General features: G+C 42.1%; 1 protein-coding gene across 1 annotated transcript in view; it reads left to right on the top strand.

Moving 5' to 3' along the window:
• The first annotated feature begins 18,919 nt into the window (after positions 1-18,919).
• Positions 18,920-20,303, top strand: part of LOC120066130 (ceramide kinase-like) — a 29,557-nt gene continuing 28,173 nt past the window's right edge. Inside the window, exon 1 of the mRNA XM_039017269.1 lies at positions 18,920-19,174. Within this exon, the coding sequence (XP_038873197.1) occupies positions 19,024-19,174 (151 nt within the window). The 5' untranslated portion in view covers positions 18,920-19,023. The remainder of the gene's footprint in view (positions 19,175-20,303) is intronic.

The raw sequence follows: 20,303 nt of genomic DNA, 5'->3' as shown, positions 1-20,303 counted from the left end.
TTTAATAAACAGTTATGGCTAAAATTGTGAGATAGTCATTCAATGCTTCCAAAATTGTGAGCCTATTAAAGTAAAAATCCACAGGTTGTGGGCGACCTTATGCCGCCCCACTTCTTGTGTAGTGTTTTCACGTTGAACGAAAACTAGAGGTTTGAGCCCTCAGCTGCCTTGGGCTGGCCTTCTGGGCTAGGTGTGTCTTTGAGGTAATCGTGCCTTCTCGAATGACCCTGCTGCCCCAGAGATGGAGAGGAAGTGAAAGTCACTTGCAACCTAACGTTACAGCCACGAGAAACAAACAGAGCAGAAGAAGCCAACAAGCATCATTCTCAGTTCTTGGATTAGAATCAACTCGACCCCAAAGAAAAAGAAACAAGAAAAAGACTACTCATAAACCCGATAAACATTGGAATTAATTTTGAAAGGTGGAAGAGTGATACAGAAATGGCCATCATTCTCTTGGACTGGTAGCATACGGTAAGTGTTGGGTTGCGTTTTTAACATGCTAGCTACGTTAGCTGCTAACCTTAGTGTGTTCAATGTTCAAGCTAGCTAACAAGGCTACTTAGCTAGCTAGCTAACATGTTCTGTATTCTGACTATTTTGCACTCAAAGGAATATAACAATAGCATCACGTAGCTACACTGCATAACCCCCACAAGATGCCCGATGCCTTTATTTCAACTAGCTAACGTTAGCTAGCTAAAGCTAGTTATGCAGATTGTTTACATTATAGCTAGTGTGTTTCGTTTGTAGATGATAATGCTAGCTACATAGCTAGGTGGTAGACAACATTTTCGGCCCAGGACAACCCCAAAACATGTATCTAGCTATTAAATTTACAAAGCACGTACAGAATAAAATGTCATGCCTTGACAGCTAACATTAGCTAGCAAGCTACCTAAAGCTGGTAAATAGCTAGCTAGCTGGACTCGATCGTCTTATATTCCCTGAACCTTGTTCTCAGGGTAGCCGTGTGTTATGTGAGACACACCCAGGATTTTAACGTTAGCTAGCTTGTATCAACAAACCTATAAGTAGTTCCTTTTCAATGTAAACACTAGTGTTAGCAAGCACCATTATTAGTATAATGATATCTGGATAAGACAACAACAAGGTAGCTAGGCCTACCTATAGGCCTGAACTGTAAATTATGGAAATCATGATAATGATGATAGCAGAGATATTGGAGGAAGGTTTCTATACCGTCTCTGACGAAAGCTAGCTTAGCTAGTAGGCTAATTGTAGAGTGTCTTGCTAAATTGTCATACATTCTTCTTATCAAGCGCAGATTCCCACAGGGTCTCAGTGTCCAAGATGGGAAAATGCTTACAATAAAGAAACAGATGATAAATGTAAATGTAAGACGGATGTTGTCGATTTGCTTGTAATGTTAAAAAGGAGAGAAAAATACAATTACGTTTTGCTGCAGATTTGAGTCACCACTAAAATATATATTTTATGTTATTGAGTGGGTGTCACGTTCTGACCTTAGTTCCTTTTTTATATCTTTATTTTAGTTGGTCAGGGCGTGAGTTGGGGTGGGCATTCTATGTTGTTTTTCCATGTTTTGTTCTGTTGTTATATTTCTATGTAGATTGGCGGACTCAGGTAGGAGACCTGAGCCAACTCCACGTGCTTACCGTGGCGAGAGAGTGACTGGGCAGGCACCGTGTTATGCGGAGAAGCGCAAGGTGTCCCCAGTGCGCACGCATAGCCCGGTACGCTACATCACAGCTCCTCGAATCGGCCGGGCTAGAGTGGGCATCGAGCCAGGAGGGATGATGCCGGCTCAGCGCATCTGGTCTCCAGTGCGTCTCCTCGGCCCGGGTTATACTGCACCAGCCCTACGCATGGTGTCTCCAGTTCGCCAGCACAGCCCAGTGCGGCCTGTTCCAACTCCCCGCACTTGCCGGGCTACAGGGGGGATCCAGCCAGGACGAGTGGTGCTAGCTCTGCGCTCGAGACCGCCAGTGCGCCTCCACGGTCCAGTGCATCCGGTGCCTCGGCCAAGGACAAGGCCTCCTGCATGTCTCCCCAGCCTGGTGAGTTCTGTGTCTGTGCTAAGCACTAACCCTCCTGCATGTCTCCCCAGCCTGGTGAGTCATGTGCCTTCTCCCAGAGCCAGGCCTCCTGTGTGTCTCTCCACTCCAGTGGTGATCCATGGCAAGAAGCCTCCAGTGATAATCCATGGCACGAAGCCTCCAGGGATGATCCATGGCAAGAAGCCTCCAGTGATGATCCATGGCACGAAGCCTCCAGTGATGATCCATGGCACGAAGCCTCCAGTGGTGATCCATGGCACGAAGCCTCCAGTGGTGATCCATGGCAAGAAGCCTCCAGTGATAATCCATGGCAAGAAGCCTCCAGTGATAATCCATGGCACGAAGCCTCCAGTGATGATCCATGGCACGAAGCCTCCAGTGATAATCCATGGCACGAAGCCTCCAGTAATGATCCATGGCAAGAAGCCTCAAGTGATGATCCATGGCAAGAAGCCTCCAGTGATGATCCATGGCACGAAGCCTCTAGTGATGATCCATGGCACGAAGCCTCTAGTGAGGATCCATGGCACGAAGCCTCCTGTGAGGATCCATGGCACAAAGCCTCCAGTGAGGATCCATGGCACAAAGCCTCCAGTGAGGATCCATGGCATGAAGCCTCCGGTGAGGATCCATGGTATGAAGCCTCCGGTGAGGATCCATGGCATGAGGCCTCCAACGAAGGACGTCATACCGGAGCCGCCAGCGACGCCCTCTAGTCCGGAGCCTCCAGCGACGCCCTCTAATCCGGAGCCTCCAGCGACGCCCTCTAGTCCGGATCCTCCAGCGTCGCCCTCTAGTCCGGAGCCTCCAACGTCGCCCTCTAGTCCGGAGCCTCCAGCGTCGCCCTCTAGTCCGGAGCCTCCAACGTCGCCCTCTAGTCCGGAGCCTCCAGCGTCGCCCTCTAGTCCGGAGCCTCCAGCGTCGCCCTCTAGTCCGGAGCCTCCAGAGTCTCCCTCTAGTCCGGAGCTTCCAGAGTCTCCCTCTAGTCCGGAGCTTCCAGAGTCTCCCTCTAGTCCGGAGCTTCCAGAGTCTCCCTCTAGTCCGGAGCTTCCAGAGTCTCCCTCTAGTCCGGAGCCTCCAGAGTCTCCCTCTAGTCCGGAGCCTCCAGAGTCTCCCTCTAGTCCGGAGCCTCCAGAGTCTCCCTCTAGTCCGGAGCCTCCAGAGTCTCCCTCTAGTCCGGAGCCTCCAGAGTCTCCCTCTAGTCCGGAGCTTCCAGAGTCTCCCTCTAGTCCGGAGCCTCCAGAGTCTCCCTCCTGTCCGGAGCAGCCAGAGTCTCCCTCCTGTCCGGAACAGCCAGAGTCTCCCTCCTGTCCGGAACAGCCAGAGTCTCCCTCCTGTCCGGAGCAGCCAGAGTCTCCCTCCTGTCCGGAGCAGCCAGAGTCTCCCTCCTGTCCGGAGCAGCCAGAGTCTCCCTCCTGTCCGGAGCAGCCAGAGTCTCCCTCCTGTCCGGAGCAGCCAGAGTCTCCCTCCTGTCCGGAGCAGCCAGAGTCTCCCTCCTGTCCGGAGCAGCCAGAGTCTCCCTCCTGTCCGGAGCAGCCAGAGTCTCCCTCCTGTCCGGAGCAGCCAGAGTCGCCCCATAATTGGGCCAAGACTATGGTGGGGTTCACGTCCCGCACCAGAGCCGCCACCGCGGTGAAATGCCCACCCAGACCCTCCCCTATAGGTTCAGGTTTTGCGGCCGGAGTCCGCACCTTTGTGGGGGGGGGTACTGTCACGTTCTGACCTTAGTTCCTTTTTTATGTCTTTATTTTAGTTGGTCAGGGCGTGAGTTGGGGTGGGCATTCTATGTTGTTTTTCTATGTTTTGTTATATTTCTATGTGTTTGGCCTAGTATGGTTCTCAATCAGAGTCAGGTGTCAGTCGTTGTCTCTGATTGGGAGCCATATTTAGGTAGCCTGTTTTCTATTGTGTTTTGTGGGTGGTTGTTTCCTGTGTTAGTGTTTGCACCTTACGGGTGCAAAAATAAAGATTTGCTGGAGTCCAAGTCAAACTAAGAATCTTTATTTCTGAGCTCAGAGAGAAGCAGAGTTAGACAGCGCAGTGTAGACAGTCTGAGTTCCGAAGCATTGGGTGATAGGCACATGTCTTTATAGTCTCCTGTTCTTCGGCGGGACTTTATCTATACAAGGCCGCAGGTGCAAGCTGGTTTGCAACACAGGATGATACTTCCGAGAACAGGACAGTTTCACACAGTTTGACAAGGTTAGTCACAATCACAGTTATGTGGACACATACAATAAAAATGTCCCATTACACCATCAACCCATTGAAATACCTCTCACACCCTACAGTAACCTGCGGATCATGAAAGAACATTCATAAATCAGCAGACGTTAATAACCTATTTATTGACACTTTATCATGTAGTGAGTGAGACACCTTTGGTCATTCAGAACACATCCAAAAAGACTATAGCGCATGACGCTGTATATTTTTTTATAAAGTCAGACCCCTTTGGTCATTTATAACACATACATAAATGCCTTGTCATATGAAGCTGTACTTACTATAAAGTCAAAGACATGTTAACCTCTACTTCCTCAGAATCCCGGGTACGGGAGCACCCCCACCAGTAAAAAAGCTGACTAGCATAGGCTAGCATAGCGTCACAAGTAAATAGTAGCATCTAAATATCATTAAATCACAAGTCCAAGACACCAGATGAAAGATAAACATCTTGGTAATCAAGCCATCATTTCTGATGGCTTGATTATTTCCATCATTTCTGATTTTTAAAATGTTTTACAGGGAAGACACAATATGTAAATCTATTAGCTAACCACGTTAGCAAAAGACTCCACTTTTATTACTCCATCAGTTTTTGACTCCATCAGTAGCTATCACAAATTCGGCCAAATAAAGATATAAATAGCCACTAACCAAGAAACAACCTCATCAGATGACAGTCTGATAACATATTTATTGTATAGCATATGTTTTGTTAGAAAAATGTGCATATTTCAGGTATAAATCATAGTTTACCATTGCAGCCACCATCACAAATCGACTAGAATAACTACAGAGAGCAACGTGTATTACCTAATTACTCATCATAAAACATTTCTTAAAAATACACAGCGTACAGCAATGGAAAGACACAGATCTTGTGAATCCAGACAATATTTCAGATTTTCTAAGTGTTTTACAGCGAAAACACAATATAGCGTTATATTAGCTTAGCACAGTAGCAAACCACACAACAGCATTGATTCCAGCCAAACATAGCGATAACGTATTCACCACCAAAAATATTAATTTTCACTAACCTTCTCAGAATTCTTCAGATGACAGTCCTGTAACATCATATTACAACATGCATATAGAGTTTGTTCGAAAATGTGCATATTTAGCGGCACAAATCGTGCTTATACAATGAGAAAAGTTGCCAAGCTGCCCTAGAAAATGTCGGGCGCCATCTTGGAGAGTCACCTAGTCTAATCAATAAATAATCATAAACTTGACTAAAAAATACAGGGTGGACAGCAATTGAAAGACAAATTAGTTCTTAATGCAATCGCTGAATTACATTTTTAAAATTAACCTTACTGCGCAATACTGGGTGCAATACAGGGTGCGATAGCGCAACGCTACACGGATAAATAATGGCGTCTTATACATTTTACTTTTTCAACAGAACAACGAATTATCAGCATAAATAGTACTTACTATTAGCTGAACTCCCATCAGAATCTTGGGAAAGGTGTCCGTTGGCCAAAATAATCGTTGCTGGGTTGGAGAATGTTTCCTTCGACGTTGCAATTAGCAGTACACAATGGCATTCGAGAGAGAGATACCCAACTCAATACAACGTCAGAAAATGAAATGCCCGAAAATCGCAATATACTGACATAAACTGATATAATCCGGTTTAAAATAACAAGATTATGATGTCTTTAAAGCCTATATCGAATAAAAACAGAGCCGGATATATCTAGTTTCTAAAACCAGAGCTTCTAAAAAGACATTCCAAGACCCTCTCTGCGTCAGCGCGAAGGTCCAAAAGGGTGGACACCTCGGTTCCAATCAATTTATCAACTTTCTGAACTAGGCAGAGACTCCATTTCAACTCTCCCTATTCGCTAACAACCAGGGGAAGGCGTATGCAGTGCATCTCAACCAATAGAAGACAGTCAGGGTTATCTACAGGTCTGGGAACAGCAAGCAGATTTCACCATTTTCAAATCCTCATAGGAGAATTGCTCTAAGTCGAGTTCTGTTTCACTTACAGACATAATTCAAACGGTTTTAGAAACTAGAGAGTGTTTTCTATCCAATAGTAATAATAATATGCATATTGTACGAGCAAGAATTGAGTACGAGGCAGTTTAATTTGGATACGAATTTGTGCTATGTCGAAATGGCACCCCCCTAGTGGCAAGAAGTTCCTTTTATTTGTAAAAAAATTTCAACAATACACATATATTTAGTTAGAAATGTCCATTGAACATAACATAGGACTGGGAACTTTTTCCTGGGCTGGTGGACAAATGGTTCTTGCCTCTCTCCTGCTGGAAGTACTGCATGTTGGTTCCAACCGTAGAAAGTAACAACAAAGAAAGTTAGCAGGTCTGTTAGGAAATGCCTTTGTCACACCATCTGGATAAGGGCATTTCTGTGCCCAGTTCCTACATTTGAATATAAAAATGTATTTAATCAAACAAAACTATGCTCCATTTTATCTCTGGTGTGTTCTGCCTCCTCATTAATTCACGTAAGAAGTAGACCATTTCAATGTTGTGGACAATTTGTGTTTGAGACTTTACTGAACTGGACAAACTCCTCTCTTTGAGGAGAGCCCAAGCACTTCCCCAGTGTTTCCTCAAATCAAGTATGCATACATTTGTGCATCTATAGTCAAAATAGGCCTTGCACAAACTTTTTCCCCCTGGCACATTTTCTGGCTGGTGCCCGCATTGCCTTCATTGTTGTTTTTCTTACAAATAATAACTTTGGACATGTGTGCATAACTATCAGTGCCTTATCTTCTGTATATCGTGTTGTCTTTTCAAATAAAATCAAATGTATTGGTCATGTGTTTAGCAGATGTTATTGCGGTTGTAGCAAAATGCTTGTGCTTCTAGCTCCGACAGTACAGTAATATCTAACAGTTTCACAACATATACCCAAAATACATGTAAATATAAGTAAGGAATGGATTAAGAATATATACCTATATGTCAGAGCGGAATTGGACTAAGATGCAGTGGCATAGTACAGAATACAGTATATACATATGAGATGGGTGATGCAATATTTACACACAATTAAAGTGAGTAAGATATCGTAGAATAGTGTGGAGTGCAGTTTACACATATGAGGTGAGTTATGCTAGATACGGAAACATTATTAAAGTGGCTAGTGATCTATTTCTAAAAGTGGCCAGTGATTCCTAATCTATGTCTATAGGTAGCTGCCTCTGATGTGCTAGTGATGGCTGTTTAGCAGTCTGATGGCCTTGAGATAGAAGCTGTTTTTCAGTCTCTCGGTCCCAGCTTTGATGCAACTCTACTGACCTCGCCATCTGGATGATAGCGGCAGTGGGCAGTGGTTCCCCCTTGCTGCTCCCCCTATGAACATTCTACACCCCCCTCAACCATGAGCACCAAATTAGATTTCAAAATATCCCTTGGTGAACGGTCAAGATGATTATTAAGAAATGGAAGGTCTATGGCACCACCAAGACCATGCCTAGATCAGGCTCTCCCTCCAAACTGTTTGGTATTTTTAAAGTGTGGAGAATGGTATGTAGATAAGTGGGAGAAAATCGTTATTTAAATGCATGAAACTCTGAGGCACTGACACTTCAAAATGTGAAAAAAGTTCAAGGGGGTGTCGACTTTCTATAGGCACTGTTTTGTGTTTTTGTCCATGTCACTTTGCCTTACCAAAACATTTATGCAGTATTGAAGGACCCCAAGAACACAGTGGCCTCCATCATTCTTAAATGGAAGAAGATTGGAACAACCAAGACTCTTCCTAGAGCTGCCCCCCCGGCCAAACTGAGCAATCGGGGGAGAAGGGCCTTAGTCAAGAGGTGCCCAAGAACCTTGTGGTCCCTCTGACAGAGCTCTTTAGTTCCTCTGTGGAAATGGGAGAACCTTTCAGAAGTACAACAATCTCTGCAGCACTCCACCATTTAGGCCTTTATGGTAGAGTGGCCAGACCGAAGCCACTCCTCAGTAAAAGGCACATGACAGCCCGCTTGGAGTTTGCCAAAAGGCACGCAAAGGACTCTCAGACCATGAGAAACAAGATTCTATGGTCTGATAAAACCAGGATTGAACTCCTTGGCCTGAATGCCAAGCGTCACATCTGGTGGAAACCTGCACCATCCATATGGTGAAGCATGGTGGTGGCAGCATCATGTTGTGGGGGAAGTTTTTCAGCGGCAGGGACTGGGAGACTAGTCAGGATCGAGATAAAGAGAGAGAGAGATCCTTGATGAAAACCTGCTCCAGAGCGCTCAGGACTTCAGACTGGGGCAAAGATTCACCTTCCAACAGGACAATGACTCTAAGCACACAGCCAAAACAACGCAGGAGTGGTTTCGGGGCACGTCTCTGAATGTCCTTGAGTGGCCCAGCCAGAGCCCGGACTTGAACCTAATCGAATCTCTGGAGAGACCTGAAAATAGCTGTGCAGTGACGATCCCCATCTAACCTGACAGAGCTGGAGAGGATCTGCAGAGAAGAATGGGAGAGTGTGCAAAGCTTGTAGCGTCATACCCAAGAAGACTCAAGGCTGTAATTGCTGCCACAGGTGCTTCAACAAAGTATTGAGTAAGGGGTCTGAATACTAATGTAAATTTGTCATTTCCGGGGTTTTTTAAATACATTTTAAAACAATTCTGAAAACCTGATTTTGCTTTGTCATTATTGGGTATTTAATATATTTTAGAATAAGGCTGTAACGCAACAAAATGTGGAAAAAGTTGAGGGATCTGAATACTTTCCGAATGAAGTGTATAAGACCAAAAAAAGGGAATTGTTGTTGTTGTATTATTTTGAGTTTTTCATGCAGATGCTGAATGTGGTTGTTTACTGTAAATATCATACATGTTGAGAAAGAGTAATGTGTTAGATGACGAATATTTATTAAATTGGTTTGAAATGCTGTGCAACTGTGGAGAGGGACAGGTCAATGTGATCTATCCCCGTACATCAGGGTCATTTAAGTAGAAACCAAACAAAGTAAGTAATGGAACAAGTGAACAGCCCCTCTTACTTATTCACTTGAGTTATCAATTCAGCACACCAACTTTAGCATAGAGCTGGTGGTCAACGCACTACAGTGGTTGAGTGATTGAATAGAGGCATGATTTAAGCTCATCAACCCCCTGCTCTTACATTGCACTGCAGGAAGCTGCCTTCCGGTGCCACAAGCTCACACATGCACACGGACACATGCACGCACACGCGCACACCCACGCACACGCTCACACACACGCAAGTAAACACACAGCCTTTATTCAATGAGATCTTCCCACATACAGTATCAACCTGGCTTGTACGTCATTCTCTTCCTTTATCGACATGTTTAGACATGCTTATGCATGGTAAGAAGGGAAGTTAGACAGAACACATGACAACAAGGTAGGTCATGTATTCAGAGGACAAACTGTTTGTCTACAGCACATTGCACACAATATTGGTTTATTTGTTCAAATGTGGCCGTATATCTGTGATGTGGGAGGTAGTCTCTTTGTGCAAAAAGAAGATAAACAATATGTAGGTGGCACATTGGTTTGTCATTCCTTTAAATATAGATATCCTACTCAGTGTCACCCTAGCCCTTTTGAACATAAAATGTGGCAGACTGCCCCTGAAAAGACAAGGGGCCTAATTTATCTAAGTTGCTGTGTGCACAAAAAAAGACTAAACTTTGCATGTGCCAATTTTCCCGCAACGGTTGGTATTTATCCATTTTGAACTTGACTGTGGGATGGTGTATCTTCATGTAAATTTCAAACTGTGAGCACAACTTCTAAAATATTGATCAACTGTATTCCAAGCAAATGGGCATATTGTTTGTTTGGTGGAAATGGGAGGTGTTTGATGCGCGGGAACTATAATAGGCCTAATAGTAGGCTAATAAAAACATAAAAATGTAGGCCTAATCTAGGCTGACTAGACCGGGCTGTAACTTAACAAAATGTGGATAAAGTCAAGGGGTCTGAATACTTTCCGAATGCACTGTGTGTTTCCATAATGAGCTCTGCATCTGTCTTAAACTCTGCAACTTTGTCATTCCCATCTCTCTTTTATTACTCACTTTGGCCTGCTGGGCTGGGGGGGCGGGGGACCTTGGCCACGCCATCACTTCTCGCTGAAAACAGAAGGGGGGATTGGAAATAAACATCATAGTTGCTATTTAAAAAGGACTTCAGACAGCTCTACATATCATAGCATGTACTGTAACTCCGACCCTCCTTACCTTTGCACATATCTGGCTGGTCCTAAGAAGATCTCTGAATGACTTCTTTCTCTGTCTTCTTGATTCATCCCCCCACTTGCCAGGACATTTTCACCTTTGACCTTTGCTGGCTGATCTATCTTTTCACTCTATTTTCTTAAGCTCTCTCCATCAAGCTTATCTGTATTCGGTAATGCTGTAACTGTAATCTTTGTTTTGTCTTTTCTCCCAATTCTCCTCTTTCCACTTTTGCCATACTTCTGCACGTATGAACTCATCGTCCATATCATAGTCACTCTCTGACCAGCCCATGTCAATGTCTAGGTCCTTTTGACCTTTGCTGCCTGGTCTGTCTAAGTGTCTTGAGTCTTTCCTCTAGCTGCAGCAAAAACAGAGAAATCTGACAAGAGAAGAGAGTGAAGGGACATTAATACACACAGAAAAACAGAGAAATCTGACAAGAGAAGAGAGTGAAGGGACATTAATACACACAGAAAAACAGAAACAAGAGGAATGCCTTGAACATGCTTTCAAACTAGCGCAGCACTCATTATTGTATCAATATGCTACCATTCAGTTTTTTTTCACAGTTGCGCTTTGCTGGCTCATCCTCCTGAGGGTTCAGAGTCTTTGACTCAGCTGCAGCAACTGAAATCTGACAAGAAAAAATACAATTACTGACATTAATATCAAAAGGAGTGTGTTTGATTATAGTACCCTCAACACTAAAATATGTACAGTATTGAGTATGCTTTCAAACTGAATTTGCTTTCAAATTAGCGAAACACAATAGACTTTTCCAGACAAGTTCAGGACAGTTTGAGTATCAATAGTCCAACAGACCATCCTATTCATTTAATAGACTGCAATCCAAAATATCAATCTGTGACTACCATAAAGTTAAACATTTCATTGCACAAAACAACTGTAAACAAAGATGACCTTTGAACTGGGTCTGTTTGACCTCAGCACCAGCTGAGCAGACGGAGAAATCTGGAAGAGAGGGAGGTGGGAAACAGACAGTATAAGTGAAGGTGTTGAAGCTAACCTTACACATCACACTTTATTCTCCGTCTATCCTCTCTCCTTTTTACCTTTGCACTTTGCTGGCTGGTCCTCCTGAGCCAATCTGTCTCATCACCCCAGACTACGCAAAGATTGAGGAATCTGTCATGAAAAGGAGAAATGAATAAGTGAGGTTTTACAGTATGTGACAATAACAAACAGTAATTCATAATGCTGCACCTCTCCTCTTTCTTACCTTTGCACTGCTGGGTGTGCTGAGTCTCTTTGACCTGAACACCAGCTGAAAAGATTGATACATCTGCAGAGGGAGATAGATAGGAGAGATAGATAAACATACTGAGGGTATTCATGCTCACTTCACATTCTGAACTTCAAGAATATAGTTATTCTTCTCTTTATCCTCTATAGTGGGATTTCTTTTTAAAGTCTCTCTCTTTCGTCCACATGTTTTACCTTTGCATTTTGCTGGCTGGTTCTCCTGAAATACCTTTTTCTTTTCAACTCCCTCTTTCTTTTTCTTCTCTTGGTTTATTTCATCTCTCTCAGCTGTATTCCCATCACTTTGGAGTTGTGTAGGAGCTTTCTCTTCCTCAATGTCCACATTCCAGTTTTTCCATTCGACTTTACATAATGTATGAACTCATTGTCACTATCCATTGTTGCCTCACTACTATAGAGCCCCACAGTGGAGGTGTTATAATACCCATAGAACCTAGCGGTCAAACTGGTTCCAATCGTTTTTTACACCATTCATTTTTCCCATAGGGAATTTTAGAAACTTTTAAAATAAGGGCTGTCTTTCGTATAGGTTTACACTGGCGTGACGCTTTGATATCCATGTAAACCTCTCTCGGACAAGGTGAATTTTATCAATATATTCAGCTCTATTTACTCTCAGATTCGAAAAAGCTAATTTGCATCAGAGTAGACATCATTCAAGACTACAAATCCCTGCAAGCTCCTGCACGTCATCTCTAGCTGACACCTTTGCTAACAGGTATTGTGTCCATTTAAAACTTGCACAAGGCAGTTCATAAATAAATGTTGCCAAAGGTAATCCAGAGATTCTTAGCTTTGCCTCAATTCGGCAGTCTCGTCCAGATGATCATGGCATTTGTAGTTCTTTATGGTAGTCACAATAGCAACTAATTAGCATTTCATTTTTGGGGGGTAAATACAGGCGAATATATTGATAAAAGTCACCTTGTTCTAGAGAGATTTACACAGTTATCAAAACGTCAAGCCAGGGTAATGTTTATACGACTCCCTTACAAACAGGACAATTTTGATCACATTCTTGCCTGCATACACCTTTTATATGTGTATGCAGGGAATCTATTTTAATGGGAATCTATTTTAATAAATCCATTGAATATACACCATCAAAATTAGAGTAAAATTGAGAAATCGTTCGGACGCAACAGACGTTTTCATGAGAAGACCGATTTTCGGGATTTCTGACAAACAGCGCTGTAGCTCGGCCACTTTCCACCGCAGATGCGGAAGGCCGACATTGGCAGATGTGGTGGATTGAGACGCAACCAATGCAAAAAAAACGGATATCTTCAGCTGTAACTGAACGATTTTGATGGAGATTTTTTTACTATGTTACTTCGGAAAGTATTCAGTATTGACTTTTTTCACATTTTGTTACGCTACAGCCTTATTCTAAAAGGGGTTACATTTAAAAAATCCTCAGCAATCTACACACAATACCCCATAATGACAAAGCGAAAACAGTTTTTACATTTTTTCGGGTTGAAAAAAAAACATATTTACACAAGTATTCAGACCCTTTGCAATGAGACTCAAAATTAATAGCAGGTGCATCCTGTTTCATCCTTGAGATGTTTCTACAACTTGATTGGAGTCCACCAGTGGTTGATCAGAAATGATTTGGAAAGGCACACACCTGTCTATATAAGGTCCCACAGTTCACAGTGCATGTCAGAGCAAAAACCAAGCCATGAGGTCGAAGGAATTAACTGTAGAGCTCTGAGACAGGACTGTGTCGAGACACAGATCTGGGGAAGGGTACCAAAACATGTATGCAGCATTGAAGGTCCCCAAGAACACCACAACTCTTCCTGGAGTTGCTTTCGCTTTCCTACCCTCAATCCGCTTTGTAAGGGAGCAGTGGTAGGGTCGTACATTAAGAGTATCTTTATCATGATACCAATAGAAATAGCAATCTATATTTTCAAAAGCATGTGAGTCTCGTGTTCATATTTCAGAACCTCCGTGGGCTTTTAGAGTTGCCTTTACGCGATCAAGCAAAATAATAGACGTACACTTGATTTAGGCTACATTGTTGCATGCTACATTGTTGTTTGTGATCAGTGATAGATGAGCAAACGAATAGATGAGTTATACCACTTCCACTTATCCAGCCAGAGATCAATTAACCAAATACACAGACAGAGATTTAGGTAAACTAAATCACGTTGATTGATTAAGACAAGTCACAGGCTTTTGGTCAGGAGTAGGCCTAGGCTACTAAGCGACTGCGAGTGAAGAGTATAACAATCCACTTATTAAGCTACATAACATGCTGGCAAAATGTTCTAATCAGTGCTAATAAATGAGAAGTACTCACTTCAACTTAGCGAACATTTCTTCAACCTAATTGTAACCTAACCAATATTCAAACGGAGATTCAGTGAAAAGAAAAATCGGATATTGATTGATTTATCAAGACAAGTACCCACGCTTGTCTCAAAGAAGCGCGAAAACGGGGCTGCAATAGTTGTCCACACGCGGGTTGGCTATTGCTTCAAATGTTTTAGAATGATCGGATGACTTTTGGAGTTTCAGTAAGGGAGTGAACGTTATTTATAATAAGGGTTACATGGAAAAAAATCGGACCTCTTTGAAATAAAAATGTATGGCCCTTCCATCAGCAAAATATATTTAACCTAAACTCTCCATGAACGCTTGAAAAAAAAAAAACAAGGGACCCTCCCCTATTCCCCAAATAATAATGAAATCATAAAGTGGATAGCAGAGAACGTTTACCATTTACCCTCACTTCTTGGACAGACCAGAGCCTTAGATATGCAGTTTTAGAAACTGTTCTCAGTCCTGTAAGCGTTACACTTCAACCTTCTGGCTACGGACCAGAAGGTTGTGGGTTCACAGACCACCGTGGACAATAGTAGGGGGGAATATATCTCCTTTATAGTAAAAGCATTGCATGAATCTATCATCATATTTGCAGGTTTGAGAAAAAATTGCCTTTTAATAAATATTTCATGCAATTCTACATCCTTTTACATATTAGCAGAATCTTTATTAATACCACATTACTGAAATAACATGCTAAGAATGGACAGAGATAGGCCTATGTGTTCATCTTATCATATTTCTCCAATGCCAAATCCGTGTGTCTTGTTTGAAACAAAACTCTCTGTGCTTGCAAATAATTAAACCTGAGACGTCATTAGGAATCTGACCATGGTACTTTCAGAATTTCGGCCTACCTACCTTTCTACCCCAGACAGAGTAGGACTACCGACGCAGAAACATGTTGCTGACAGGTGTATAAAATTGAGCACACAGCCACGCAATCTCCATAGAGAAACTGTCAAAGGATGCCACCTTTCCAACAAGTCAGTGCAACAAATGTCTGCCCTGCTAGAGCTGCCCCGGTCAACTGTAAGTGCTGTTATTGTGGAAATGTCTAGGAGCAACAACACAAGCTCACAGAACGGGACCGCTGAGTGCTGAAGCGTGTAAAAATTGTGTGTCATCGGTTGCAACACTCACTAACTTACTTTATTTCTTCACTTATGCACCCGGTGTCACTTTCAATTACTTCCTCAATTTCACTGTCACTTTCTGACCAGTCTATTTTTTTTATTTTTTTATTTCACCTTTATTTAACCTGGTAGGCCAGTTGAGAACAAGTTTTCATTTACAACTTCGACCTGGTCAAGATAAAGCAAAGCAGTGCGACACAAACAACAACACAGAGTTACACATGGAATAAACAAGCGTACAGTCAATAACACAATAGAAAAAAAGTCTATATACAGTGTGTGCAAATGACGTGAGGAGGTAAGGCCATGGTAGCGAAGTAATTACAATTTAGCAAATTAACACTGGAGTGATAGATGTGCAGATGATGATGTGCAAGTAAAAATACTGGTGTGCAAAAAAGTTAATAAAAACAATATGGGGATGAGGTAGGTAGATTGGATGTGCTATTTACATATGGGCTGTGTACAACTGCAGCGATCGGTTGGCTGCTCAGATAGCTGATATTTAAAGCTATATCAATGTCCAGGTCCTTTTAACCTTTGACCCTTGCTGCCTGGTCTTTCTGAGGGTTCTGAGTCCTATGCCTGGCTGCAGTAAAAATAGAGAGATCTGACAAGAGAAACCGGAGTGTTATTAAATGGACTTTCAAGCGATAGTAACACAAAGCAATAAAAGACTGGAACATGGTTTCAAACATGCTCATCACTCATAATTGTATCCAAACAGTATGCTGCAACTCCAAATAATTCCTTTTAACCATTGCTATTTGAAAACATTCTGCAGTTAATAACCTCTTAGTGATCCCTTAATATTAGATTTCGTGCACCAGCTGTTATTTAAAAATAGACACAGACCGCCACCCCTTGTCTTACCGGAGGCAGCTGTTCTATCTTGCCGATGGACCAAAACCCAGCCAGCTGTATGTTATCCATGTCATCATTCAGCCACGACTCGGTGAAATCTAAGATATTACAGTTTTTAATGTCCTGTTGGTAGGATAGTCTTGATCAGAGCCTATCCATTGTGTTATCCAATGATTGCACGTTGGCTAATAAGATTGATGGTGAAGGGGGATTACTCACTCGCTGTCGGATTCTTACAAGGCACCCCGACCTATGTCCCTGATATCTCCGTCTCTTCTTCATGTGAGTGACGGGGATTTGGGCCTTGTCGGATGTCTGAAGTAAATCCTGTCGCATCCGACTCGGCTGCAATCCCGTTAACAGGATCGATATGACAACAGCCAGTGAAAGTGCAGGGCGCCAAATTCAAACAACAGAAATCTCATAATTAAAATTCCTCAAGCATACAAGTATTTTACACCATTTTAAAGATACACCACAGTGTCCGATTTCAAAAAGGCATTACAGCGAAAGCACCACAAACTATTATGTTAGGTCACCGCAAAATCACAGAAAAACACAGCCATTTTCCAGCCAAAGACAGGAGTCACAAAAAGCAGAAATAGAGAAAATGAATCACTAACCTTTGATGATCTTCATCAGATGACACTCATAGGACTTCATGTTACACAATACATATATGTTTTGTTCGATAAAGTTCATATTTATATCCAAAAACCTCAGTTTACATTGGCGCCATGTTCAGAAATGCCTCCAAAATATCCGGAGAAATTGCAGAGCCACATCAAATAACAGAAATACTCATCATAAACGTTGATGAAAGATACATATTTTACATAGAATTAAAGATACACTTGTTCTTAATGCAACCGCTGTGTCAGATTTCAAAAAGCTTTACGGCAAAAGCACAATATTCAATAATCTGAGAACAGCGTTCAGCCACAAAAGGAAGCCATACAGTTACCCGCCAAATTGTGCAGTCAACAAAACTCATAAATAGCATTATAAATCTTCACTTACCTTTGCTGATCTTCGTCGGAATGCACTCCCAGGACTCCCATTTCCACAAGAAATGTTAGTTTTGTTCGGTAATGTCCATTTATGTCCAAATAGCTATTTTTGTTAGCGTGTTTGGTAAACAAATCCAAAGTCAGGAAGCGCGTTCACTAAAAGCAGACGAAATTTCAAAAAGTTCCGTAACAGTCAGTAGAAACATGTCAAACGATGTATTGAATCAATCTTTAGGATGTTTTTAACATAAATCTTCAATAATGTTCCAACCGGAGAATTCCATTGTCTTCAGAAGTGCGACGGAACAGAGCTCCCTCATGTGAACACGCATGGTCAAAGCATGGTCAGCTCATGATAGACCTTAATCATTCCCATTTTCCTTCGGCCCCACTTCACAGTAGAAGCATCAGACAAGGTTCTACAGACTGTTGACATCTAGTGGAAGCCGTAGGAAGTGCAAACTGACCCATATCCCACTGTGTATTCGATAGGCGATGAGTTGAAAACCTACAAACCTCAGATTTCCCACTTCCGGGTTGAATTTATTTCTCAGGTTTTTGCCTGCCATATGAGTTCTGTTGTACTCACAGACATCATTCAAACAGTTTTAGAAACTTCAGAGTGTTTTCTATCCAATACTAATAATAATATGCATATATTAGCAACTGGGACTGAGGAGCGGGCAGTTTACTCTGTGCACCTCTGGACACCTTTTCATCCAAGCTACTCAATACTGCCCCTGCAGCCATAAGAAGTTAAAGAAAAAAATATTTGTTCAGTACGAGGTGATTAATTGATGTCCTGCTATACAGAAGCTCTTTTCGGTAATAAGAGACGGATGCAGAAACATTATGTACAAAATAAGTTACAAATAATGCGAAAAAACACACACAATAGCACAATTGGTTAGGAGCCCATAAAACGGCAGCCATCTCCTCCGGCGCCATCATGTTTCCAGGATATTCATTACATTTCGAATGCTTAGCAGGACAGGAACATTGTCCAATTCACGTACGTATCAAGAGAACATCCCTGATCATCCTACTGCCTCTGATCTTGTGGACTGACTAAACACAAATGCTGTTATATTGTCGTCTGGTTTGCTTAACAACCTTTCGACTGGAGTGTGCTAAATCAGGGTCACAAATCTACTTTGAAACCAACATATACACCTCACACACATGGTTATGGGCTTAAAAAATAAGACCTTGTACCATGTCAGATATAGAGTTAAAATGTATTGAATTTTGAGTTAGAATCCCAATATTACACTTTCTATACATCGCAGAAGACTGAAATATAGCAAAACCGTTTGACATAGACACACAGGATTTTCGGCAGGTTTGAAATAATGTTTATTAATTATGAAGTTATGAAAAATACTAATAACATTCAACCAATGAAGCAACTAGAGGACGATTTGGTCATTTGACTGCAGGAAACTACTATTGAGGAATTTGAAATTATTTATAATTATACTTTTGATACTAAAGTATATTTTAGCAATTACATTAACCTTTGATACTTAAGTATCTTAAAATCAAATAGTTAAAAAAATGTACTCAAGTATTATTTTACTGGGTGACGTTCACATTAACTTGATTCATTTTCTATTAAGGTATCTTTACTCAAGTATGACATTTGTGTACTTTTTCCACCACGTAATATTTGCTCTCAGGGAAAGCTGTCCGTCATTTCAACGTTTCTCTCCAGCACCAAAATTAGAATACGTCGTGACGCTATGCGTAATGTTTAGGTCGTCCCCTATGGTGAATGAAGAATCCGCTATCCAATTGTGGCACTGCTGTTGTCGAAAACAGCAACATTGTTTCCTTCTGTAGACAAAGGTGCCTCGACAACCCAATAAATTACTGAATAGTCATCCAGTTCTGTGGCTTCTTGGGGAAGATATGGAAAAACAACCGAGGTTGTTGGCATCCCAACTCCTACTGAAAAACAGCTTATTCGAAGTGTCGTTAAACCGTGTGCTTCTGACATGGAAAGAGATTCCGACCAAGAAAAAACGCGTTTCTGGGGGCATACATCACCCATTTAAAGTCGGTAAGTGTCAAAAGATAAACTGGTTATGAAGTGCAAAGATGTTATTAAAATATTCCGCGGTGCACGATGAAGGACGTTAAGAGGTCAGGGGACTGGTGATTTAGCCTCTTTTCTTTGTTGGGTATATCCGCTATCCACATTCGCGTAAACACATGACGTGGGCATGCACATAATCCTCTGAATGTTATTATATATAGGCAATATAAATTAGTCGTTGCATGCTCTTAACATTTGTTATTGTCAACGAATGACATGGAATGATATAGCCTACATTTGCCCTAGAAGTATAAGGTCGATGTAGTTAATTGCCCCATAGCCTATCTGACACCGACAACTAACGTTAGGACATTAACAGTTTCATGTAGTCGTTTATTTTTCTTCTATATATGCTTGAGTATTATAACAGCAAGACGATCCATTGACTAGTGGACTAAACTCCACTCCATGGTGAAGGAAGTTTCTGAAGAACTTCAACAGCAAGGAGCCGAGACCAGGCTTTGTGGAATCTAGCTTCCGACTACATCGATTCGCACAACGTCAATACTTCAAAACATTTCAATTATGAAATCCCCACATTGTACCTATGTAATAAACATTAATCAAATACCACCACCTACTGTTTCCTTGTTGATATACAATGGGCACATGCGCATTTGTGCTTAGTTGCCATCTTGGAGCAACAGCAATGAGCAAACAGTCAGTGGTTGTATTTGATTGACTTTATTGAAAAAATATGTATTTCAGTAACCAAAGGTACGCAACTACAGAGGACAAACATATATGTACAGGGTGGGTGTTTCATAATTGACATTTTTGGAAGAATTGAGAATGAGCGAATAGATGTAATCGGAGCTAGAATCCTCAAAGCGACTCCACGGCGTTAGTGAAGTTCATCATAAACTTCCTTCACCATGGAGTGGAGTTTAGTCCTCTATCCATTGCCCAGAGCTTCATTTTAAATGAAAGCAAGCCGATTCTGAGCTGTTTGTTGTTTGACAGCTGGTCCGCGGAGTGCGGCTGCGGCCATGGCTTGGATAGCCTCGCTATGTCGGGTCAATTGGATGGCACACAATTTGGCCTCGGAGTTCTTCTTTATGAGCTGGCTGACATTTTTCATCACCTCACACGG

This window comes from Salvelinus namaycush, chromosome 21, assembly GCF_016432855.1.
Source record: "Salvelinus namaycush isolate Seneca chromosome 21, SaNama_1.0, whole genome shotgun sequence".
Taxonomy (NCBI): domain Eukaryota; kingdom Metazoa; phylum Chordata; class Actinopteri; order Salmoniformes; family Salmonidae; genus Salvelinus; species Salvelinus namaycush.
The sequence above is the reverse complement of the archived record's forward strand: the minus strand, read 5'-3'. Positions and strand labels throughout refer to the sequence as shown.